At 38.3% G+C, this 24,048-nt stretch overlaps 1 protein-coding gene across 4 annotated transcripts in view; it reads left to right on the forward strand.

Annotated features, from left to right (window-relative positions):
* CHRDL1 (chordin like 1) overlaps positions 1-24,048 on the forward strand; it is a 116,943-nt gene that overhangs the window by 72,431 nt on the left and 20,464 nt on the right. For all 4 annotated transcript variants that reach the window (XM_006215184.4, XM_015248664.3, XM_006215185.4 and 1 more), the window contains one exon: positions 19,868-19,935. In XM_006215184.4, coding sequence (XP_006215246.1) covers positions 19,868-19,935 — 68 coding nt within the window. The remainder of the gene's footprint in view (positions 1-19,867; positions 19,936-24,048) is intronic.

Raw genomic sequence — 24,048 nt, forward strand, 5'->3', positions numbered from 1 at the left:
TCCTCAGAAGCAACAGATTAAAAGCTGGTTATTACTGATGATGTATGTCCCTTCACATACTTGACAATTCATTAAGTTCTTTCTTTGCCATCTCTTCTCCAGTCTAAATAAACTATTCTCTTTCATCTTTCCCTCTAAAGACTAAATCCTACACTTCATAAAACTGATGCTTTTTTTCTCTGCCTTTAATTTCCTTACATCTTTCATTTGTATATAATATGATTGAATTTCCTCTGAAGTTCTAATTTTTGAAGCACCTAGTTTTTTTGTTGTTGTTGAAATGATGTTTTTACAAAGGTATACCTTGTATAAGCGTATTACTCACAGAGCAGGGAACCCAGATGCGCTTCTCCACTACACTGGCCACCCTAATTGCAGGCAAAATACTGCTGAAGAAATAAACTTTTGAGCACTGAACTTGCCTACCTTGGTACAAAGGGCCCCATTGAAACAGGTTCTCTGCACTGTCTCCAAACACTAACGTGTGCCTTTCCCTCTGGATCAGGTGGCAATCTTAGCCATGGATTAATCTCAGCCCCATCCTCAGTTGTTTAGATGTGTCTTTGAGGCTAGGACAGTTAGGAGAGTGTGGGCAGGGTGCGTGTCCTTGCTGGCACTTCAGCAAACCTCATCTGGACTGGAAGTGTGGTGCAAACAGCCACTGGAGCCCTAAGGTAAACTCTTAACAGAAGAAAAAAAATCTCTGCAGAGATTGTGCCACAGCCACATTCTGGGTGGGCAGGCCTCAGACCCAAACCCACTCTCAGCTTCCCCCCACCATTTATCATTTCTGCTTCCTGTCTCCTACCTATCTTGCCAAAGCAAAGGGGAAGGCTATGTACTTGAACTCTAGCCAAGGGAGACATATTTGGGGTAAGCTATCAGCTGTGTTGAGAGCCAAGACTGCATTTGGTAGATGGTGTACATATGTAGCACTTACTCTGTACCAAGCGATGATCTAAGCACTTATGTGTGTAATGGCTCATTTAACAACAGAGTAGGAACTATTATTATCCCTATTTTATAGGTGAGAAAACTGAGGCAGAGAAGTTAAGTGATTTGCCCAAGGCTGCATGTTAGTAAGTGGCAGAGCTAGAATTTAACATTGTTGTCCTGGCTCTAGAGTCCCAAGCTCTTATGCTGTCTGGTGGGAGCCATCTGTAGCAGTGTGACAAGGGCCTCTCTTAGTGCAGGGGAGTAGAGGGGAAGAGAGTACATGCAATGCACATTGGCATAGGCAGATAATCCCAAGAGAGTAACCATACTGCCCATCTTTCCCCATCAAGATTGCAGCCTACCCATTCCCAACCACAGGGGAACACCTCTCTTTCTGGGCTTAGAGAGGCCCGAGTGTAAACAGCTACCTTCTTTCATTCAGCAAACATTTGTCATGCAACCACTAAGTACCCAGCACTGTGCTGGTACTGGAGATACACTGGTGAACAAAACAGACATGGAACAACCCCTCGTGGAGTTTAATGGGGAAGACGAACATTTATCAAATATTGACACAAGGAAATATAAAATCGGAACTGTGCCACATGCTACAAAGGAAAGCTGTTACAAAAGCCAGTAACTGATGGGGATCGACCTAGTCAGGGAGGTGAAGGAAGACTTTTAAGACTGTCTCTCCAGCTTCAGCTCACACCACATTTCTTTTTCCTCTCTGCACCCCAGAATCTGGGAGGATTGACTCAAAATTTAGGGGGCTAACTAATGGCAATCCTGTCCTCCCAAGATCCCTGACTTCTGACCCACCATGAAACCAGCCACCCTATGTTGTAGGAGTGTCTGTACTGTCTTTCCTGCGTTGTACCTGCTGCATGATACTCAAGTTCAGACTTCTTAGTATAGTCAGTTTACAATGCTGTGTCAATTTCTGGTGTACAACACGATACTTCAGTCATATAGGAACATACATATATTCGTTTTCATATTCTTTTTAGCCATAAGTTACTATAACATATTGAATATGGTTCCCTGTGCTATACAGTACAAAATTGTTGTTTATCTATTTTATGTATATTAGTTAGTATCTGCAAATCTCAAACTACCAATTTATCCCTTCCCACCCCCTTCCACCCCTGGTAACCATAAATTTGTTTTCTGTGTCTCTGTCTGTTTCTCTTTTGTAAATAAGTTTGTTTATCTTTTTTTTTAGGTTCCACATATAAGTGATATATGGTATTTTTCTTTCTCTTTCTGGCTTACTTCACTTAGAATGACAACCTCCAGGTCCATCCATGTTGCTGCAAATGGCATTATTTTATTCTTTTTTATGGCTGAATAGTATTCCATTGTGTAAATATACCACAACTTCTTTATCCGCTCATCTGTTGGTGGACATTTAGGTTGTTTCCATGTCTTGGCTGTCATAAACAGTGCCACTATGCTAGTTCAGACTTCTTAAAGTACTACCTGATCATGTTGGCCAAGGTCTTCCATTTCTTATCATATTACCCAATCTCAGCCCTGCAGCTTGTTTTTTTTTTAATTTTTTATTGAAATATGTTCTGTTTACAATGTTGTGTTAGTTTCTGTTGTACAGCATGGTGATTCAGTTATACATATATATTTCTTTTCATATTCTTTTCTTTATAGATTATTACAAGGTATTGAATATAGCTCCCTGTACTATACAGTAGGACCTTGTTGTTTATCTGTTGTATATATAATGGTTAGTAGTTGCACAAAAGGCCCTCTGTCAAACAATCTGACCCTTTCTCAGCCTGCTACCTATCCTTGTTTCTCTGACACCAACACGCACACCTATAGTCTAGCATTTCTGTCTTATAATATGCCATGTTCCTCCCCACCTTCACCCCTGTGATGTGCCTCTCTTTTTTACATACAATATCATATTTGTTTCCAGTGTACAACATAGTGATCAACATTTTGTACATTATGAATAGATCACCACAATAAGTCTAGTAACCATCTGTCACCATACAAAGTTATCACAATATTATTGGCTATATTCCCTATGTTGTATATAACATCTCAGTGACTTATTTATTTTATAAATGGAAGTTTGTATCCCTTAATCCCCTTCGCCCATTTCACCCATACCCCACCTCCTTCCATTGTGGTGACCACTAGTTTATTCTCTGTATCTGTGGGTCAATTTCTGTTTTGTTTGGTTTGGTTGTTTTCTGCTTCAGTTCCACATTAAAGAGATCATATGGCATTTATCTTTGTTTGGCTTCTTTCACTTAGCATAATGCCCTCAAAGTCCATCCATGTTGTTACAAATTGCAAGATTTCATTCTTCTTTATGGCTGAATAATATTCCATATTGTGTGTGTGTGTGTGTGTGTGTGTGTGTGTGTGTGTATGTATATATATATATATATATATATATATATATCACGTTTTCATTATCCCTTCACCTGTTGATGAACATTTCCGTTATTTCCATATCTTGGCTGTTGTAAATAATGCTGCAGTGAACATAGTGGTACATGTGTCTTTTCTAATTAGTGTTTTCATTTTCTTCTGGTAAATACCCAAAACTGAAATTGCAGGATCCTATGGAGTTCTATTTTGAATTTTTTAAGAAATTCCCATACTGTTTCCCATAGTGACTGTGCCAATTTACATTCTCACCAACAATGCACAAGGGTTCCCTTTTCTCTACATCTTTGCCAACACTTGTTATTTGTTGTCTTTTTGATGATAGCCATTCTGACAGGTGTGAGGTGATATCTCATTGTGGTTTGATTGGCATTTTCCTGATGATTAGTGATGTTGAGCATCTTTTCACGTGTCTGTTGGCCATCTGGATATCTTCCTTGGAAAAGTGTCTATTCAGGTCTTCTGCTCATTTTCATATGTAGCTCAAGGCTTCAGTATCTTTAATTACTTTTTTAATTGAAGTACAATTGATTTACAATGTTGTTTTAATTTCAGGTGTACAGCAAAGTGATTCATTTATATATTTTTTCAGATTTTTTTCCATAATAGATTATTACAAGATATTAAATACAGTTCTCAGTGCTGTACAGTAGGTCCTTGTTTATCTATTTTATATATTGTAGTGTGTGTATGTTAATCCTAAACTCTCTCCCCACAGTATATCTTTCCATCTGTTTGTGTCATCTTCAATTTCTTTCATCAGCATCTTATAGTTTTTGGAGTACAGGTATTTTGCCTTAGGTAGGTTTATTCCTAGGTATTCTTTTTGATATGATGGTAAATGGGATTGTTTCCTTAATTTCTCTTTCTGATATTTCATTGTTAGTATATGAAAATGCAACAGATTTCTGTATATTAATTTTGTATCCTGAAACTTTACAGAATTCATTGATGAACTCTGGTAGTTTTCTAGTAGTATCTTCAGGATTTTCTGTGTATAGTATCATGTCATCTGCAAACAGTGACAGTTATACTTCATCTTTTCTAATTTGGATTCCTTTTATTTCTTTTTCTTCTTTGATTGCTGTGGCTAAGACTTCCAAAATTATGTTGAATAAAAGTGGTGAGAGTAGGCATCCTTGTCTTGTTCCTGATCTTAGAGAAAACGCTTTCAGCTTTTCATCATTAAGTATGATGTTAGCTGTGAGTTTGTCATTATGGTCTTTATTATGTTGAGGTATGTTCCCTTTATGCCCACGTTCTGAAGAGTTTTTATCATAAATGGATGTTGAATTTTATCGAGAGCTTTTTCTGCATCTATTGAGATGATCATGTGGTTTTTATTCTTGAATTTGTTAATGTGGTGTATCACAATGATATTGAAAAATCCTTCAATCCCTGGGATAAATCCCACTTGAGCATGGTGTATGATCTTTTTTAATGTATTCAATTTGCAGGATTCAGTTTGCTAATGCTTTGTTAATGATTTTTGCATCTATATTCATCAGTGATATTGGCCTGTAATTTTCTTTCTTGTGATATCTTTGTCAGATTTTGATATTGGGTTGATGGTGGCCTCATAGAATGAGTTTGAAAGTGTTTCTTCCTCTGCAATTTTTTGAAATAGTTTCAGAAGGATAGGTGTTAACTCTTCCCTGAATGTTTGGTAGGATTCACCTGTGAAGTCATCTGGTCCTGAAATTTAGTTTGTTGGAAGTTTTAAAATTAATGATTCAATTTCACTACTAGTAATCAGTCTGTTGAGATTTTCCATTTCTTCCTGATTCAGTCTTAGGAGATTGTGTGTCCTTAGGAATTTATTCATTTCTTCTAGGCTGTACAGTTTGTTGGCATATAATTTTTCATAGTAGTCTCTTATGATCTTTTTTATTTCTGTGGTATCGGTTGTAATTTCTTCTCTTTATTTTATTTGGGCTCTTTCTTTCTTTTTTTTCGTGATGAGTCTGGCTAAAGGTTTATCAATTTTGTTTATATTTCCAAAGAAATATCTCAGTTTCATTCATCTTTTCTATTGTTTTTTAAGTCTCTATTTCATTTATTTCCACTCTGATCTTTGTTAGTTCCTTCTACTAACTTTGGGCTTTGTTCTTCTTTTTCTAGTTCCTTTAGATGTAAGGTTAGGTTGTTTATATGAGATTTTGTTTGTTTGTTTGTTGAGGTAGATCTGTATAGCTATAAACTTCCTTATTAGAACTGTTTTTGAAGCATCCCATAAGTTTTTGGAAAGTCATGTTGTCAATTTCATTTGTCTTAAGGTATTTTTAAATTTCCTCTTTGATTTTTTGTTGACCCATTGGTTTTTTAATAGCATACTGTTTACCCTCATGTGTTTATGCTTTTTACCATTGTTTCTCTTCTAATTGATTTCCAGTTTCATACCATTTTTTCAGAAAATATTCTTGATATGATTTCAATCTTCTTAAGTTTATTGAGACTTATTTTGTGACCTAGCATGTGGCCACTGTTGGAGAATGTGTCATGTGCATTTGAAAATAATCTGTATTCTGCTGGTTTGGGATAAAACATTCTGTGTATATCTATTAAGTCCATCTGGGTAAAGTGTCATTTAAGATGAGTGTTTTGTTATCAATTTTCTATCTGGATGATCTATCCATTGATATAAGCCAGGTGTTAAAGTCCCCTACTGTCATTGTATTACTGTCAATTTCTCTTTTATATGTCTCTTAATATTTGCTGTATATAGTCAGATGCTCCTATGTTGGGATGGTAAATATTTACAATTGTTATATCCTCTAGTTGGATTGACCCCTTATCAATATGTAATGCTTTCTTTGTCTTTTCTTATACTCTTTGTTGTCTGATATGAGTGTTGCTACCCCAGCTTTCTTTTCATTTCCATTTGCATAGAATATCTTTTTCCATCCTTTCACTTTCAGCCTGTTTGTGTTTTTAGATTTGTAGGCTGCATATAGATGGGCTTTATTTTCTTATCCATTCAGCCACCCTATGTATTTTGATTGGAGCATTTAAACCAAAGTAATTATTGATAGGTATATACTTATTGCCATTCTATTCATTGTTTTCTGATTGATTTTAAGTTTTTCTCTGTTCCTTTCTTCTTCCTTTAATCTCTTCCTTTGTGATTTGATGATTTTCTTTAGTCTGGTGTTTGGCTTCATTTCTCTTTATTTTTTGTGTATCTATTGTAAGTTTCTGGTTTGTGGTTACCATGAGATTTCTATATATTGATCTATATATAGCAGATTGTTTTAAGCTGGTAGTAACTTAAGTTTGAATGCATTCTAAAAGCAATACATTTTTACTCCCTTCTCCATTTTTTTGTTTTTGATGTTATAGTTTACATCTTTTTACTTTACATATCCCTTAACTACTTTTGTAGTTATAGTTGTTTTACAATTTTTGTCTTTTTTAACATTTTTTATTGATTTATAATCATTTTACAATGTTGTGTCAAATTCCAGTGTTCAGCACAATTTTTCAGTCATTCATGGACATATACACATTCATTGCCACATTTTTTTCTCTGTGATTTATCATAACATTTTGTGTATATTTCCCTGTGCTATACAGTGTAATCTTGTTTATCTATTCTACAATTTTGAAATCCCAGTCTATCCCTTCCCACCCTCCACCCCCCTGGTAACCACAAGTCTGTATTCTCTGTCCATGAGTCTATTTCTGTCCTGTATTTATGCTTTGTTTTTGTTTATTTGTTTGTCTTTTAACATTCATACTAGCTTTTTTAGGTAGCTCATCCACTGTCTTTACTATATGTTTGCCTTTACCACTGAGTTTTTTCCTTTTATTTATTTTTAAATTTCTAGTTGTAGTCTTTTCTGCCTAAAGAAGATACCAGCATTTCTTATAAATCTAGTTTAACAATGATAAACTTTTAGTTTTTGCTTGTCTTGGAAACACTTTATTTCTCCTTCAATTCTGAATGATAACCTTGCTAGGCATAGTATTCTTGGTTGTAATTTTTTTTCTTTTCAGCACTTTATTTTTAATTTTTTTAACTTTTTTTTATTGAGTTGTAGTCATTTTACAATGTGTGTCAAATTCCAGTGTAGAGCACAGTTTTTCAGTTATGCATGAACACATATATATTCATTGTCACATTTTTTTCACTGTGAGATACCACAAGATCTTGTATATATTTCCCTGTGTTACATAGTATAATCTTGTTTATCTATTCTGCATATGCCTGTCAGTATCTACAAATTTTGAAATCCCAGTCTGTCCCTTCCCACCCCCTCCCCCCTTGCCAACCACAAGTTTGTATTCTATCTCTATGAGTCTGTTTCTGTTTTGTATTTATGTTCATTTTTTATTTTTAGATTCCACATATGAGTGATCTCATTTGGTATTTTTCTTTCTCTTTCTGGTTTACTTCACTTAGAATGACATTCTCCAGGGCCATCCATGTTGCTGCAAATGGTGTTATGTTGTCATTTTTATGGCTGAATAGTATCCCATTGTATAAATATACCACATCTTCTTTATCCAGTCATCTGTTGATGGACATTTAGGCTGTTTCCATGTCTTGGCTATTGTAAATAGTGCTGCTATGAACATTGGGGTGCAGGTGTCTTTTTGAAGTAGGGTTCCTTCTGGATATATGCCCAGGAGCAGGATTCCTGGGTCATATGGAAAGTCTATTCCTAGTCTTTAGAGGAATCTCCATACTGTTTTCCACAGTGGCTGCACCAAACTGCATTCCCACCAGCAGTGTAGGACGGTTCCCTTTTCTCCACAGCCTCTCTAGCATTTGTCATTTGTAGACTTTTGAATGATGGCCATTCTGACTGGTGTGAGGTGATACCTCATAAAGGTTTTGATTTGCATTTCTCTGATAATTAGTGATACTGAGCATTTTTTTCATGTGCCTATTGATCATTTGTATTTCTTCCTTGGAGAATTGCTTGTTTATGTCTTTTTCCCATTTTTAGATTGGGTTATTTGTTTTTTTCTTATTATGTTGTATGAGCTGCTTATATATTCAGGAGATCAAGCCTTTGTCAGTTTCATCATTTGCAAAAATTTTCTCCCATTCTATAGGTTGTCTTTTTGTTTTACTTCTGGTTTCCTTTGCTGTGCAGAAGCTTGTAAGTTTCATCAGGTCCCATTTGTTTATTCTTGCTTTTATTTCTATTGCTTAGATAGACTGCCCTCGGAGAACATTTCTGAGTTATATATGAGATAATGTTTTGCCTATATTTTCTTCTAGGAGATTTCTTGTATCTTGTCTTATGTTCAAGTGATCCATTTTGAGTTTATTTGTGTGTGTGGTGTAAGGGAGTGTTCCAGCTTCATTGCTTTACATGCTGCTGTCCAGTTTTCCCAACACCATTTGCTGAAGAGAATATCTTTATTCCATTGTATATTCTTGCCTCCTTTGTCGAAGATTAGTTGACCAAAAGTTTGTGGGTTCATTTCTGGGCTCTCTGTTCTGTTCCATTGGTCCATATGTCAAGTAACATAGAAATACAGAATATCGTATGAGAATATTATGAAAAACTATATGGAACCAAAATGGATAACCTAGAGGGGATAGACAAGTTTCTGAAATATACAGTCTACCAAGACTGAATCAAGAAGAAACTGACGACTTGAACAAACTGATCACTAGAAATGAAATCGAATTAGCAATAAAAAACCTCCCTACAAATAAAAGTCCAGGACCGGACGGCTTCACCGGGGAATTCTACCAAACATACAAAGAAGAACTCATACCAGTCCTTCTCAAACTATTCCAGAGTATTGAGAAGGAAGGAATACTCCCAAACTCATTCTATGAAGCCACCATCACCCTGATACCAAAACCAGGCAAAGGCACTACCAAAAAGAGAATTACAGACCAATATCACTGATGAACATAGATGCAAAAATCCTTACCAAAATATTAGCAAATAGAATCCAACAGCACATAAAAAAGATTATACATCATGATCAAGTGGGGTTCATCCCAGGGACACAAGGGTGGTTCAACACATGCAAATCAATCAATGTAATACATCACATCAACAAGAGAAAGGGAAAAAAAACCCATAAGATCATCTCTTTTCAACACTTTAAATGTATTTTGCCACTCTCTTCTGGCTTGCAATGTTTATGCTGAAAATTCAGGTGATAACCTTATAGGGGTTCCCTTGTATGTAACTATTTATTTTCTTTTGCTACCTTTAAAATTCTCTAACTTTCTTCCATTTTAATTGTGATATGTCTTGGTGTGATCTCTTTGGATTAATCTTGTTTGGGGCTCTCTGTGATTCCTGGACCTGGATATATGTTTCCTTCCTCACATTAGGGAAGTTTTCAGCCATTATTTCTTCAAATAAGTTTCCTATCCTTTTCTCACTCTCTCCTTCTGTGACCCCTCTAATGTGAATTTTTGTACCCTTAATGTTACACCCAAAGGTCCCTTAAACTATCCTCATTTAAAAAAATTCTTTTCTCTTTTTCTGTTCTGCTTGGTTGATTTCCACTGCTCTTTCTTCCAGGTCACTGATCCTTTCTTCTGTATCATCTACTTTACCATTAATTTCTTCAAGTGTATTTTTTATTTCAGGTGTATTCTTCAGCAATGGTTCTTTTTTATATTTTCTAACTCTTTGTTGACGTTCTCACTGTGTTCATCCAGTCTTATCCCAAGTTCAATGTGTATCTTTTTGGTCATTACCTTGAACTCTGTATCAGGTAGATTGATTATCTCTATTTTATTTAGCTCTTTTTCTGAGTTTTTGTTTTATTCTTTCATTTAAAAATTAATTTGTCTCTTCCTTTTGCCTAATTTTCTAATTTTTTCTCCTTATTAGGTAGGCACTTTACATTTCATGATCTTGGAGAGGTGGCCTTATACATATGTATAAGATGTCCTGTGGGGCCCAACAGCATGCTCCTCTCTAGTCACCAGAGCCAGATGTTCCAGAGGTGTCCCCTATGTGGGCATTTTGCACCATTCTTCTCTGGCAAGGCCAACTGCTGTTGATGTACTGGTAGGCAGTACTGGCCTCTGGCCTGGCTGGCTGTGCAGCTAGGTGGTGTGCAAATGCTGCAGGTACACTGATGGGCAGGGCAGGCCCCAGGCATGGATGGCTGTGTGACTCAGTTGCACATGACTGCTATGGGTGTACTGGTGGGTGGGGCATCCCCCAGTGCTAATAGGCTAGAAGGAATATTCTAAAATGGTATCTGCCAATGCCAGTGTCAGCACAGTAGAATGAGCTTACAATAATGGCTGCCACCAGCATCTCAGTCCATCGGGGGAGTCCCAGCTGCCTCCTGCTTCTCTAGAAGCCTCTCTAAGATCAGAAAGTCAGTCTGACCCTGGTGCCTTTCAAATTGCTGCCTCTGTGCTGGTACTCAGAGTGCATGAGTTTTTGCATGTGCTCTTTCAGAGTGAAGTCTCAGTTTCCTACAACCCTCCAGCTCTCCTGAACATAAGGCCCACTGGTTTTCAAAGCCAGATGTTTTGGGTCCTCATCTTCCTGATGCAGAACACCCAGGCTGGGGAATCCAATGTGGGACTTAGATCCCTCACTCCTTTAGAAGGACCTTCATGGTTATGCTATCCCTTCCACTAGTGGGTCACTTCACCAAAAGTATGGATCCTGACTGGACTGCATCTCCACACCTCTTACCTGTCTTGTTGCGGTTCCCTTTTTATATCTTTGGTGGTGGAAAATCTTTTCTGCTAATCTTCAGGTCATTCTGTTAGTCGCTCTGTAAGAGTTGTAAATTTTGTGTGTCCATGGTAGGAGGTGAGCTCAGAATCTTATACTTTTTATCTTGATCCTGCCTCCTGTTATGTGCCTCTCTTAATCCTTACTCGCCAAACCTCGGAATAGTTTCCCACCTCTGTTCTGCAAGTTAGGATCCTACCCATCTTTCAAGACTCCAGCTGAAGTTACACATCTTCTAAATAGCCTTACCCGATTACTCTAGTCCTCGATGATCTCCTTCTTTGACCACTTTGAGGGCTTAGTCTGGTTTGTGGACTACAGCATTTAAAATATTTTCTTCAATTGTTCATTATTTTATGGGTCTTGGCTCCTCAACTGGCAAGCTCTGAAGGGAAAGGACCATCTTCTTCCTCTATTTCCCCTAGCATAATATTAAGCATATAGCTTATGATGGATTTGTTAAAAGGAAAGAGAGCCACAGTTATGAAAAGCTTTTGACAAGCACTGAAAGTGTGGTCCTGGCTAGGCAGGCAGGAGAATGACTGACCTCACAACTTACTCAACCTAAGCTTATTTATCCAGCACATCTCCAGTGAGCCCAAGATGAAAATTGAATCTCTTTTTATGAAATTGAGATATTTCTGCTAACTCCTTCAAGGTAACTGAAACGGGAAGCAGCTGTTTAAAGGCAATTTGTTAGTGCTCAAGACAACTGCCATTTTACCTAAGACTCTTGATTTCTCTTTCCAAAAAGCAGCAAAATTACACCTCAGATGCCATCTTGACTGGAACCCGGAGAGCTCGAGGGAAGTTGTATGTCAGATATTTCATTTTTTTTAACATCACAAAAATCTACCAACTTTTTCAAAGTTTTCAAAATCAAAGGAAACTGGAAAAAGTAACAACTCCAAATATAGATCCGTGCATATCAGTCTAGAGCTGTTTTTGGTTTTGCCCACATTGTCTGTGGAAACACTACCATTTCCTAGTCACAATGATAGAAAGGAAACATTGCTAAAGAAAAATACTACTTAAAAAATAAAAATTAACTGAATAACTTTTGAGTTTGTATGTTCTCACCTAAACTTTAAAATGTATTGAAACACTCTGATCTTCGCATAGCTATAGAAGAGTCTGATCACCATTAGTAATTCTTTTTCAAAAGTCAATCATTCATATTGATGAATGTGGGACCATCTTAGGGATTTTCCATCCTTGTCTACCTCTCTTATTCTTCTAAATACCAACTGGAATCTCTTTTTTCCAGGGAAACTTTCAGGTTGTTTTTGTTCTCTCTGCATCCCTTGCACTCAGAATTCATATCCAGCATGCTTGCTGCATGCTGTCCCGGGACTCCCACCCCTCTGAGGTCATCATGTTCCTTCTCAGCATGTCTTTTATGTCTAGAATATTTCTCCTTAGACAGAAAGCCCTTCAGACTGTGGATTGGATAGCACTAACTTTCATACTAAGTTTAACAAATTAATAGTGATGATTCCTAATTGGCCATCTGGGATATCCTGTCAAGGTCAATAATGCCTCATCCTGTTGCTGAGTTGGAGGGTTTTTCATGTGTCTATGAATCTGGTTCTACAATAAAAATAAGAAATTCCCAGTGAAGCATTTCAGAGCAATTATTTCTTCACAGTGGATGAAAGTCCAGGTCTCCATAGCCCAGGCAAAGTGGATGGTTGTTACAATTATTCAGTTGATTTAAGCAAACTGCTGGAATGACTACATCCACTTTTCCTTTTGCTTTAGCTATTAAAACTATATCCACATCCCTTGCTCCCACGAAGTAGTCCAATCCTCTTTGGATAGGGCCAGGAAGCCAAAGTGGTATTTATGGAAAGAAGAAAGACCTTAAGTTGACTGCTTTTCATTCCCAGGTTGACCAGGTGGTAAACACTGGTAGATCACTGAGTTTCCCTTTTCCATCCTGCTTGTTATTTTCCATGTATGAACGTGGTAGTGCAGGACTTTACTTTATTTGGGTACTTGGATTTTTACCACTCCACTTTATGACTATGTAAATTGCACTGCCTCCCAAAGAAGCAGATATCTGTCCTCTCAAGCGTCACTTTAAACCAAGAGAGAAAAAGGTTTAATTAAAACATAAGCTCCTTTCTAAATAAAGATGACAATAAAGAGAGGACTAGCATAATGATGAGAGAATCTGATCATTAGTTGAGAAAGAAGAGCTGAAGGAATCTCTGCAGGCATTTAAAAAATTGTTTTGGTATCTCCAGGACCCTGGCTGTAGAAATGAAATTATTCCCTTTCTGTATGTGGGCATAAGTTTCCTCTTTATGCTAGGCTTCATTTATTTGTTTAATCCAGGCAGTTTTCCTTTGTTAAATGCGGAGCACACTTCTGAGAGTCCCTTCAGTTGGGTTTTCCTCATATGTAAGCTATTCTTGAGAAGAAGGAACTGGAGGCAAAGGATGGGAAGAAGGGGGAGTGGGGAATAATAGCTGACACTTACAATGTGCCAGGCACTGTCCTAAGCTCTTTGCATATACTCATTCATTTCATCCTCACAACCCTATGGGATAGGTTTTATCATCTCTATTTTAGCAATAAGGAAGCTGAGGCACAGAGAGGTTCATTTACTTGTCCAGACTCACACAGGTAAGAAGGGGCAGAGACAGGGTTTGGACCCAAGTAGTCTGGCTCCAGGCTGTTTTCTTAGCCATTATTACTATGCTGCCTCTCAGCCTGGGGATGCGAAGCAACTTTGGGGGCTCTGTTAACTCTGAGGCTACTGGAAGGAGCAGACTTTGTGACAATTCTGCTGCCAGGGACCAGACATGGTAACACTTCCAGCAGATTCACTGGGACTACTCTGGGATGTAAAGACCCTATATCTAACCATAAACTTGGATCTGTTTAACCACATCTCCACCAAGAGAGCAGAATGTGGGTCATGGGCATCATCTAACTAAGTTTCTTTATTCCTTCTCCCATGATGCCTTCTTGCAAAGATATGCACTCTCACAATGCACTTTTTAAAAAGTACATACTTCTGATTTTTCTGGATAAATACTTGATACTGCTCTTCAGATTTGGCTTGCCACTATTGGCAGGAGTTCCCCCTTGCCTGTGTCTTAGTGTTTCTCAGGAAGATATTTTGTTTAAAATGCTAAGAGCTTGTATTGGCAGCCCAAACAATAAAATGCTTTATTTGACAATAAAGTTATTTTCTTAAAAAAAGTGATTGTCCACTTTATGAGACACTGGAGGGCTTCTTGCAATACTATATATCATTATTGGAAGCTCAGATGTCTACCGGTGGTGAATCCTTATGCCAGCGTTCTTTAAAGCGTCCCTCAAATTTCAGCACACTTGCTCCCTCTCCACAGAATCTGTAGAATTAGATGTTTGGCAGAAGCTATCCAGAGTCATCTGCTTACATTCCCTCTTTCATCTCCAGCTTGAGTATTGTGTACTGGCTATAAAATGGCCCACCAGGGAACCTGGCACATAGTAGGTAGAGATTTCACGATCAGTTTCTTCCTCTCTGCCCTCTCCCACTTTCCCTCAAAAGCCCTTAAGTATTTGCCTTGATTCTGCTGATTTCAACTTGTTCCTCTAAAAATACAGAGATCACATTCCCTTGTCATGGAGATCACTTCTCCCTGTCTCAGGGATTCATTTAAAATTTCCATTTGCCTTATGATTAAAGTGACCATATCGTCCAAACCAAGACACTTTTGAAAGTGATAATTAATAATTATGCCTGCCAGAAAAACAGGCATGAAACTAGGATGTCCTAGATAAATCGGGACCTATGGGGCACCCTGTTTATGATTTTGTGTGTGGTTCAAAAGTGGCCACATGCTGGCGCAGTTTTGCTGTCTGAGGTTTATTTTCGTGGGTATCTCGTAATCTCATTGTACACTTAGTCCTTTTGAAAGGACAGGGTTTACTTCAGTGACCTGCTCCGGCCAACCAGAGATTAATGGGAGCAATGGGAGTTATAAACAGTCTGAATTTTAGCCCAGCTCTTGACCATTTTTCAAATACTTGTTCTCCACTTCTCCCATTACCAGAAAGCCAAGCCATTCCATCTCCATAGGGTACCACTCAGAGTATAATTGAGGTTTGAATAAACAACACATGTGGCTTTTAAGGTTAAATGAATACTGTTTGACATACAGTACACTAGAGTTGTTTTTCATTTTGGTTTTAAAAATTGGTTAAAATTACATCTTGTTGCTTCTCGGAATTAACTAGAATCCATCTGTCTCCATTAGAATCACTTTTTTTTTGTTTTTTTTAAAGTCTTGGCTGAAAAAAGAGGCTTCCTCTCAAGATAATTTGCCCAGTGAATCAGGGAAAAAAAAACAAAGAAACAGTTTTTTTTTTATATAGTTTTGATGCCTACTTTTTAGAAATGTATTTTGTCTCTTAGCTATATCTAAGGTATAATATCTAAGATTGTAAATGGACAAACCTATTTTCAGCTCTCCAGACAGACCCTGCCCCTGTCTAAAGAATCACTTTATAGCCATACAAAATGTGAACATCTAAGAAGATAATTCAAGTTTAACTATGCTTCATATATAAAATAACTAAAATGTTGAAACCCTTACTGGCTACTTACAGAACATTCAAGCTTAGAGAATGCCATTTTGATGACTTTGAAAGCTCAAAGGCAACAAAAATACTAGTAGTACCTAATTGAGAACACACACACACACACACACACACACACACAAGTAATAGCTCCAGTAGCTTTTAATGAAGTGAAATAGTTCAAGTTTAGGTAGACATAACGTCTGCTAACGCTTAGGGTGGTTGTGACACATTCATCTGAACTTGTGCTTAGGGTATTTAATAGTCTGCTTGATAAATGACTTGCCTCGTCCCTTTATCTTGCCTTTCTCCTTATTTAACAGGGACTGTATGCTTCTATATTGTTTTAAGCTTCTGGCTGGACTGTTAAGTATTTAAAGACACTCTTTAAAAGCCCTTTTATGACTCTAGGGTCTAAATGCAATAAATTGAACTTCTTAGAAGGTCGTGTGAATAAACATTTCATGTCAATACTGATTATTAAATCTATATTTTATATGGACATTTGATGAAGAGAGCCAGTCTACCATTTTTTTCTTTTATAATTTGTCCTCTTTTGGCTGCTTCGATTAGGCTTGAAACCACATACTATAGCATTTACGTTTTGTTTTGCCATTGGCTGGCGAATCTTTTCTGGTTTCAAAGCTTCCTTCTTTCTGGTTCCATATTTTCATGTGGCTGAGGACATAGCTTAGATCCACTGCTACCAGCTAAAACGGAACAAGTAAATCCCAGTTTATCCCCACTCAGTCACTGTCAAGGGCTGTGCCATTCCCCAGCTCTCCAGATCTGCAGCTCTAGAGTCATTTTATACTTTTCTCTTTTGCCTTCAGCCTCGATTATCAAATCTTCCACCACGGTCTTATCATTTTCTTGTTATCTGCAGTAGTCTGATTCACCCCTTCTCCATTCTTTTGTAGACTCTCATGGCCTATCACATATTACTACAACAGCCTTCTGGTTGGCCTCCCAGATTCCGGTTGCTCCGTAACCAGTCAACACTCCATTGCCAGGATAAGCATCCACAGATATCATTTTTACCATAGGCACCTCTAATTAAAAATTTGTAACATGATCAAATGTGAATTCTTCAGCTTCTTTTTGAAGTCTATGTGGCAATTATTTACCACCCTGGTTACCTCAATAACCTGTCTTCCTCCCTTCCTCCCTCTCGCCCTTCCTCCTACCAGCCTCTCTCCCTCCCACCTCTCTCCACCAACCTCATTTCTCTTGCTTCACATCTGAAGTTTCTACTCAAGCCACGCCTTACTTGCTGTGTCCAGTATGTGACTTACTATTTCCAAAGCTTTGGTCCTTTGTAAATGCCATTCCCTTCAGTTGAGATTCCTTTTATCCACATCACTGTCTGTTTATACCCTGCAGTATCTACTTCTAAAGATGTGGTTTAACAATTCTTTGGGGATGCTTTCCATGATTACATCTGACTGCTCACTCGACACATTCAGTATCTCCTAAGCATGTATATGCCATTTGTGTTTCCAGTTGCTACTCTGTGTGTGTGTGTGTTTAGGCTCTGTTCTCTATTGATTTCCTGTCACCTCCAAACAGGTTGTAAATGTCTTGAGGGCAAGGGTCCAGCCCTGATTTCTCTTCTCCTTCTGCCTTAGTATCAGGCTCTCCACCCAAGAAGCATTCGATGCAGTTAGCTGATGTTTGAGCATTATTTTTTGACATGAACAAAGGTGAAAGCATATTCGCCCTTACAGGGTTAATCAGGGTTTCCATGTAGTCTTGTCTGCCATCTTTACTCAGACGTGGAATAACCAGGTAGAAGCAAGTATACTATTAGCTAAGCACTTAATTCTGTATTTTTTTTAACTGAAGTTCAATTCAGTACGTATACTGAGCACCTGATATGTAACCAGGAATATGCTAAGTGCTTCAGCCCAGTTATTCTCAAATTCTTGCTTGCATCAGAATCCCCAGGAGGGCTTGTCAGAACCGAGATCACTGATCCCCACTGATTCAGAGTTTCTGACTTAGTAGGTCTGGGGTGGGGTCCAAAATTGTGCATTTCTGACAAGTTCCCAAGTAATGCTGCTGCCGCCGGTCCAGAGACCACACTTTGAGAACCAGTGATGTAAGCAATACAGAGGGAGATCGAAGACATGATCTCTGGTTTCAAGGGATTTACAGTCTCTTCAGGGAGACAAAGCAGGCTCAGGAAATATTTAACAGCAGAAAATATTGTAAAGTGTTTTAGTATTGATTCATTCAAGAAAATCTGAATAAGTACTGTGTGCCCAGCACTGTTCTAGGTGCTGGGATTACATCACTGAACATGACAGACAAAAATCCTTGTTCTCATTGGGGAATTGTCATGGGAGAAAGCAGACAATAAATAAAATATGTAAAATGTAAGATACTGTGAAGTGCTAAGAAGAAGCAGCAAAGAGGGGGGATAGGAATTATAAGAAGGGGGTTGAAATTTTAGATAGGTGGTCATAGAAGGCCTCCCAGTTCCATCATTTGACAAGTATTTATCAAGTGACTATTATATGTCAGGCACTGTTATAGATGATGGTGATACAGCCACAAATAACACAAATAATAAACCCTGCCCCTGGAGAATGGATACACTTATTTGGGAGCCAAGAAATCTGGGATTTTGGGTGTTAATTTTCGTCAACTCATTAGGTGAGTGAAGGACTCCTTGCCCTCTCTGAGCCTTGGTTTCTCCACCTGTTAAATGGAACAGTTAGACAAAATTATGCCTGAAGTCCTATGCACCTCTGAGGCTACAGGATGCTAAGTCCTTTAGGCAATTGGAAATATGTAAGAATACTTGAGGAAGACTTTGTAGAGGAGGAAAAACTTAAATGGTTTTCATAGTCATATAGGAGCTTTGGGGTGTGGGAGGTGGGAAGTTAACTTCAGAAAAGGAATAACATGAGCAAAAACATGGAAGCAAGAGTGGGAGCTACATGTTCAATGAAGAGTAATGAGGTCAAAGGGTTCCCATTGTAGAGTAGCTCAGATAGTTAGATGAGGTGGGGGCTGATTATAGAGTCTTGGATGGAAACCCATGGAGGGTTTTGATCAGGGAATAACACGATTATACAATCAAAGCTGTGTTTTAGAAAGATTAACCTAGCAACCAGAATTAAATTTACAGAATTCATGATTTTTTTTCCCATAAGATGATCTTTGAATCATGGAGAGCTAAAGCCGTGCTTTGTTTTACATTGCTGCCTGATGATAATATTGGTATCAAATTAATTTTCAGGTCTTTTTCAAGCCCTAAACCAGTAACAGTACTTGAACATGTTATTGTTTAGACTTAGGTTTTGAAAGCATGGGAGATAAATTAGAATAGAAGATTCTTAATGTTTATACACTTTTGTATTCCTTGTTATTCCATGAAATATACGGTTGAATAGATATTGTGTTTATCTTCAACCAGGTATACACACACACATACACACACAGAGTAATCATTTAGAGTGGTGCAAGTATCTCTAATATCAAGCTCTTCCCATCTGTTTGCTTGGTTATAGATAATACAAGGCAATATTCTTGGAGGTTATCCTCTTGTTTATTATTTTTAATCAACTGAGAAATATCCACATCTGTTGTGTGTTTCTTTTTCTCAAGGCTGAAAGTAGAATCTTCCTCCTAAAAGTAGTTACTCTGAAAGACAGCAATGATAGGGATTCACTGTTCAAAGAGTGGGTCATAGAGACCCAGAGAAAGGTGTCTCAGGCAAAAACAGAGGAGTACCTCTTGGATACTGGTTATGTAAACACTCCAACCATAGCAAGTTTTACTTAACTTTCAGATCAAGTCATAACTTCTCAGAGACATAATGGTGAATTTAACAAATCATGACAGACCAAATCCTCAAAACTCTCATTTTTTAAGGGTAGCTTAAACACAAGTTGAAAATGACCTGAAAATACTTAACTATCATCAGAGTAAAATAAGCAAAAGTGACAATGATGGCTCTATTACAGTGGAAAGTGATTATTTTCCCTTTTATTTTCCAAATTCTGTGTAATGTTGCTAGATGTTCTATTTTAGAAAGTGGCAGCTTTCTTCAGAGTTGTCTTGAAAAATGAGGCACACCCAGAAAGAAATCTCCAGCGTTGCTGTTTGAAGGACAGCTACAATAGCTAACATGTCTAAAGAACCTCGGGATCATAGAACCTAAAATGTTACTGGGTCACAGGGGTGGTATTGTTCCCTTTTATGTATGTCTAATTCTTTTTTTATTTCTTTTTAATAAACAGGAGATGGAGAATTGTCGTGGGAACATTCTGATGGTGATATCTTCAGGCAGCCTGCCAACAGAGAAGCAGTAAGTGTGAATAGCTCAAATAATTCAAAACTCCCCAGCATCAGGCCAGACTTCCCTCTCTCCATGGCTACTGTCCCAGCAATTCCACAAGAGGGCCCATTTTTAACACTATTTTTCTTCCCTTTCCTTGGAAATGTTGAATGCCACCACCACCAACCTGTAACCATTTAAGTGCATTGTGTAATTGGTAAATGGGGCCAGGACATGAATTCCAAGAAATCATAGCCCAGCCCTGAGGCACCCCTCATCTAGATTAGAAGTTGGTACCCTTTCGAAATGACTTGCCTAATCTTCGTCTTGGGTAAGGAAGGCAGATCACCACCCCTAGCCTCAACAGTGAGGACCTTCTGGAGATTGGAATGTAGGTCAGCGCATCATTTTGGCCCAGATACTTTGGACATGTCCACATAAACCCTCGCCTAAGCCTCAGACTCTGAGTCGTACAGCTGGAACAGAGGGAAGGTAGCAGCCAGATTCCCTTCCTCAACCTGCAACATCTTCTCATTTCCATTCTTGGTGCTAATCTCAGAATAAGCTTTATGAGCAGGCATCTTTCTATGTATAGTAATATCATCTCTTGTTCCTTTGTATTTTGAAGTAATTAACAAAATAGAATCCCTCTAAGAAATATATGTCTAAGTAGAGTTACACTCCAAACCTCTAAAAACCTGAAAAGATGTTCCAGTTCAAAGGATCTATCATATTGAAGGACTTTATATGAGTCCATATGGGATTACATGAAGTCATGTGTGTGAAACTTTTGAAAATTGTCAAGCACCATAGAATTTAAAGAATCTTTCATTCAATAAAAAAAAAAGCTTACAAAAAGTACAAAATGTCCCAAGGCATTCATTGCACACAGATGGGCGTTTATCATACCCTTGTGCAAAAGAAGTGTACAGAGCATTCAATGCAGAATTATTTTCAAAAAAGCAAGACAAATGGAGAAAATCTAAATGCTATCTGCATGGGCTTGGTTAAACATACCTAATCTATGGGACACCATACAGTTGTTAGAAAGAATGTGGTACATCAAAATGTATTAAAGTTGTGCTGTATACCAGAAGTTGACACACTGTAAACTGACTATACTTAAATAAAAATATATATTTAAAAATGTAGTAAAGTGGAGGGATTGCCAAGATATACTATAAAAACAAAACAAGATACAGGATACAATTTATACTGTCATTTCCTTATGTAAAAATTGTGTGTGCATGCCTTAAATGTATATGAAAAGATCTAGAAGGTCACATATCAACATGTTAAAAGAATGAGACTCTCAGAGGGGTGGAAGTGGGCAGGAGGAAAGATAGTGTTCGATTTTTTATTTTGTATCTTCTGTATTTTTTGATGTTTTTCAATGAGCATGAATTCATTGTGCAATAACTCAAATTTAAATGATTTTTAAAACCTTAGGAGTTAGTTCTCAACAAGCATTGTATATAAGGCAAGAGACTCCAGAATTATAGGTCAGGCCTGAGAATAGAGAGGGTGTTGATCCAGGACCTAATAAAGCGACCAGTACAACATCACAGCATGGCTAAGGCCATCACATGTGCCACTTTTTACTTGCGTGCCCCCTACTTGCCAACACCCTCAGCCATGAAATGAAAGGATATGTATTTGCTTTATTCTCTAGTCATATTCTTTTCTAGACATGGCTGTTTCCAAATAAGTGTAGAAGAATTTGTGGGTGGAGTGGAGAATAATACTCTGGATATCTCAAAGAAGCAGCACTCCTGCAAGAAAGGGTGGGCTTCCCAGTTTGCAGGTTAATATAGGCCCCAAGGAAAGATTTTCTCCATCCAGCTCTATCTGCTTTGTACTGAGATTCCTTCCAGATCCTGACAGGAGATGATATCAGCCTCCGTGTTCTATGTTGTGCATTTCCTTTTTCTCAGCCCCAATTTTTTATCACGGTAGGAAGTTGAGAGTGCCTAAATTAGTGGCTGTCAATCATATGGTATATTCTAAGCCAAATTTAGTTCTCAGTCACCTTAAGCCCAGTGCCTTAGCCCCCAGCACTAAGCACCGTGGCCACCTCAGTGGTCTTGCTGGAAATGCCATTAATTAGCCTTTCTCCTTGACTTCATATCACACTGCCCCCACCTCCATCATTCTCTTTCAGCCTCATTGTTCTTCCTAAACTGCTGGTGATAGGGCTAGATTTTACCCGATACTTCCTGTAGCAAAAGAGGTAAGGTATAGGAGGCAGGACCTTGAAAGAGTTAGAGATTTTTCAAAGGAGTTCAAGACCTATCTTTAGAAACAAACATTTGGCCTGGTAGGCCAAAATGTCCAGATGGTTCCACTTTATTATAAATAAATATTTTCCTTTGTTCTACAAGGAATAGATATTGTGGGATATGATTTGAATAATAAGTAGCATCTGTAGTAATGGGAAAGTATGTACCTGGCACATAGTCGGCACCCAATAAATACATGCTGAATGAATGGGTTTGGAAGGTGGAGTGAAATGTACGTGTGTGTGTGTGTGGTAGAGGGTGGGGGGGTTCCTTAACATTAATGCACAGGACTTTGTCCCAAATCAGAAATTCTTCAAACTTATTAGAAGATAGGAGAATCCCTTCTGACTATCCTTTGCAGGCCCTACTTTCTGCATGGGAGAAAGGGCAGCCCTAACAACACATTTCCGATTCAGTGGATGGCCTCTTTAGTAGACTGTTCCTATTCCCAGGGGACCATCACAGCCTCGGTTCAACAGAAACACAGCTGATTGATTTATTTTGCCAAGTGGGCTGAAAACCATCAGTATACCAAGTTTTCTGAACTGTACACGAAGGAGAACCAATGGTTCAATGATGACTCCTTTGTAAAAACCTGGAACAGTTTCTGTTTGATTTCCAGATCATAACTTCATATGAACTGGTCCTTGTACCGTCAGGGGAAGCGTGTATATGTTTGTGGGGGCAGAGGGGCGGCTATGTGAGGAGAAAGAAGTAGGCACAGGATGGAAAGCCAAAACATGAAAGCAAGCATCATTTTGTTTTGGACAACAGCCAAACTCTGATTTTGCCCCCAGTGGATTACTCAGAGATTTCCCATTAGAGAAGTGAAAGAATTTGGGATAGAAACAATACGAGACAGATAAAAATCCATGTCTCATTCACATTGTCAGGACAGTGCTCTGGATAGGAAACTGGCCTACGTCTCTCCCAGATAGGCATAGTCCTAGGTTACTTGTGACTAAGATATAATGTGCTCGTGGCTGTGTGGGTTCGAACGCAGTCTGAAGACTTTTTTTAAATTAAACTTTTTATTCTGTGATAAATGTAGATTCACTTGCCATTGTGAGAGAGAATGCAGAGAGATGGTGAGGACCGTTTACCCTCTTTCCCCCAATCGTAACATCCGGCCAAATGCACAAGATCAGAACCATGGAGGCACTTCTAAGGCCACTTCTACATTTTCATGTTTTCCTGTCTCTGCCAATAAAACCTTTATATATTAGACCTTAGAACAAGTAAAGAAGAAATTCCTGGGTAAGTCCTGCCTGCAATGCCGGGGATTTTCCAACACCAGAAAAGAACTGTGTAACAGCCACCTCAAAAGCCTGAGATATTTGTCAGCCCTTCAAGTCAGTAAATCAAGTAATACCAAAATACTGAGCAGGAAAAAAAAAAAAACAAAGCCTAGCTATTGGATCGTTTCTACCTAACTGGTTTTGACCTGCTCTCTCAAGCAGCCTATTCACAGCTGGTTTTAAAGATAAGCTCCAATTTCACTTACAACTCCAAGGCGTTAATGCCTTTTTCTCCTTCGTTATAAGTTACAAGGTCAGACCGGCCCCTGGTAAGCCTCTTTCATTTGTTCGGGGGAGCGACTCTAAAAGAGCCATTACTCCTAAATCAAAATCACACATCAGCACCCCCATCCCCAAGCCGAAACAGAAGATCTTTTATCTCAGTGATTCTCAACCTTGGCTTCATATTAGAGTCCCCTGAGGAGTCTATAAAAGTCTTGATGCCCAGGCCTCACCCCAGATCAATTCCATCAGAGTCCCTGGGGGTGGGACTAATATTTTCACAGCTCCCCAGGTGACTCCTTGTGCAGCGGAGAGACCAGTGGTGTGTGTGGTTGTGAATGCTG

The sequence above is a fragment of the Vicugna pacos genome, chromosome X (assembly GCF_048564905.1).
Source record: "Vicugna pacos chromosome X, VicPac4, whole genome shotgun sequence".
Classification (NCBI taxonomy): Eukaryota; Metazoa; Chordata; class Mammalia; order Artiodactyla; family Camelidae; genus Vicugna; species Vicugna pacos.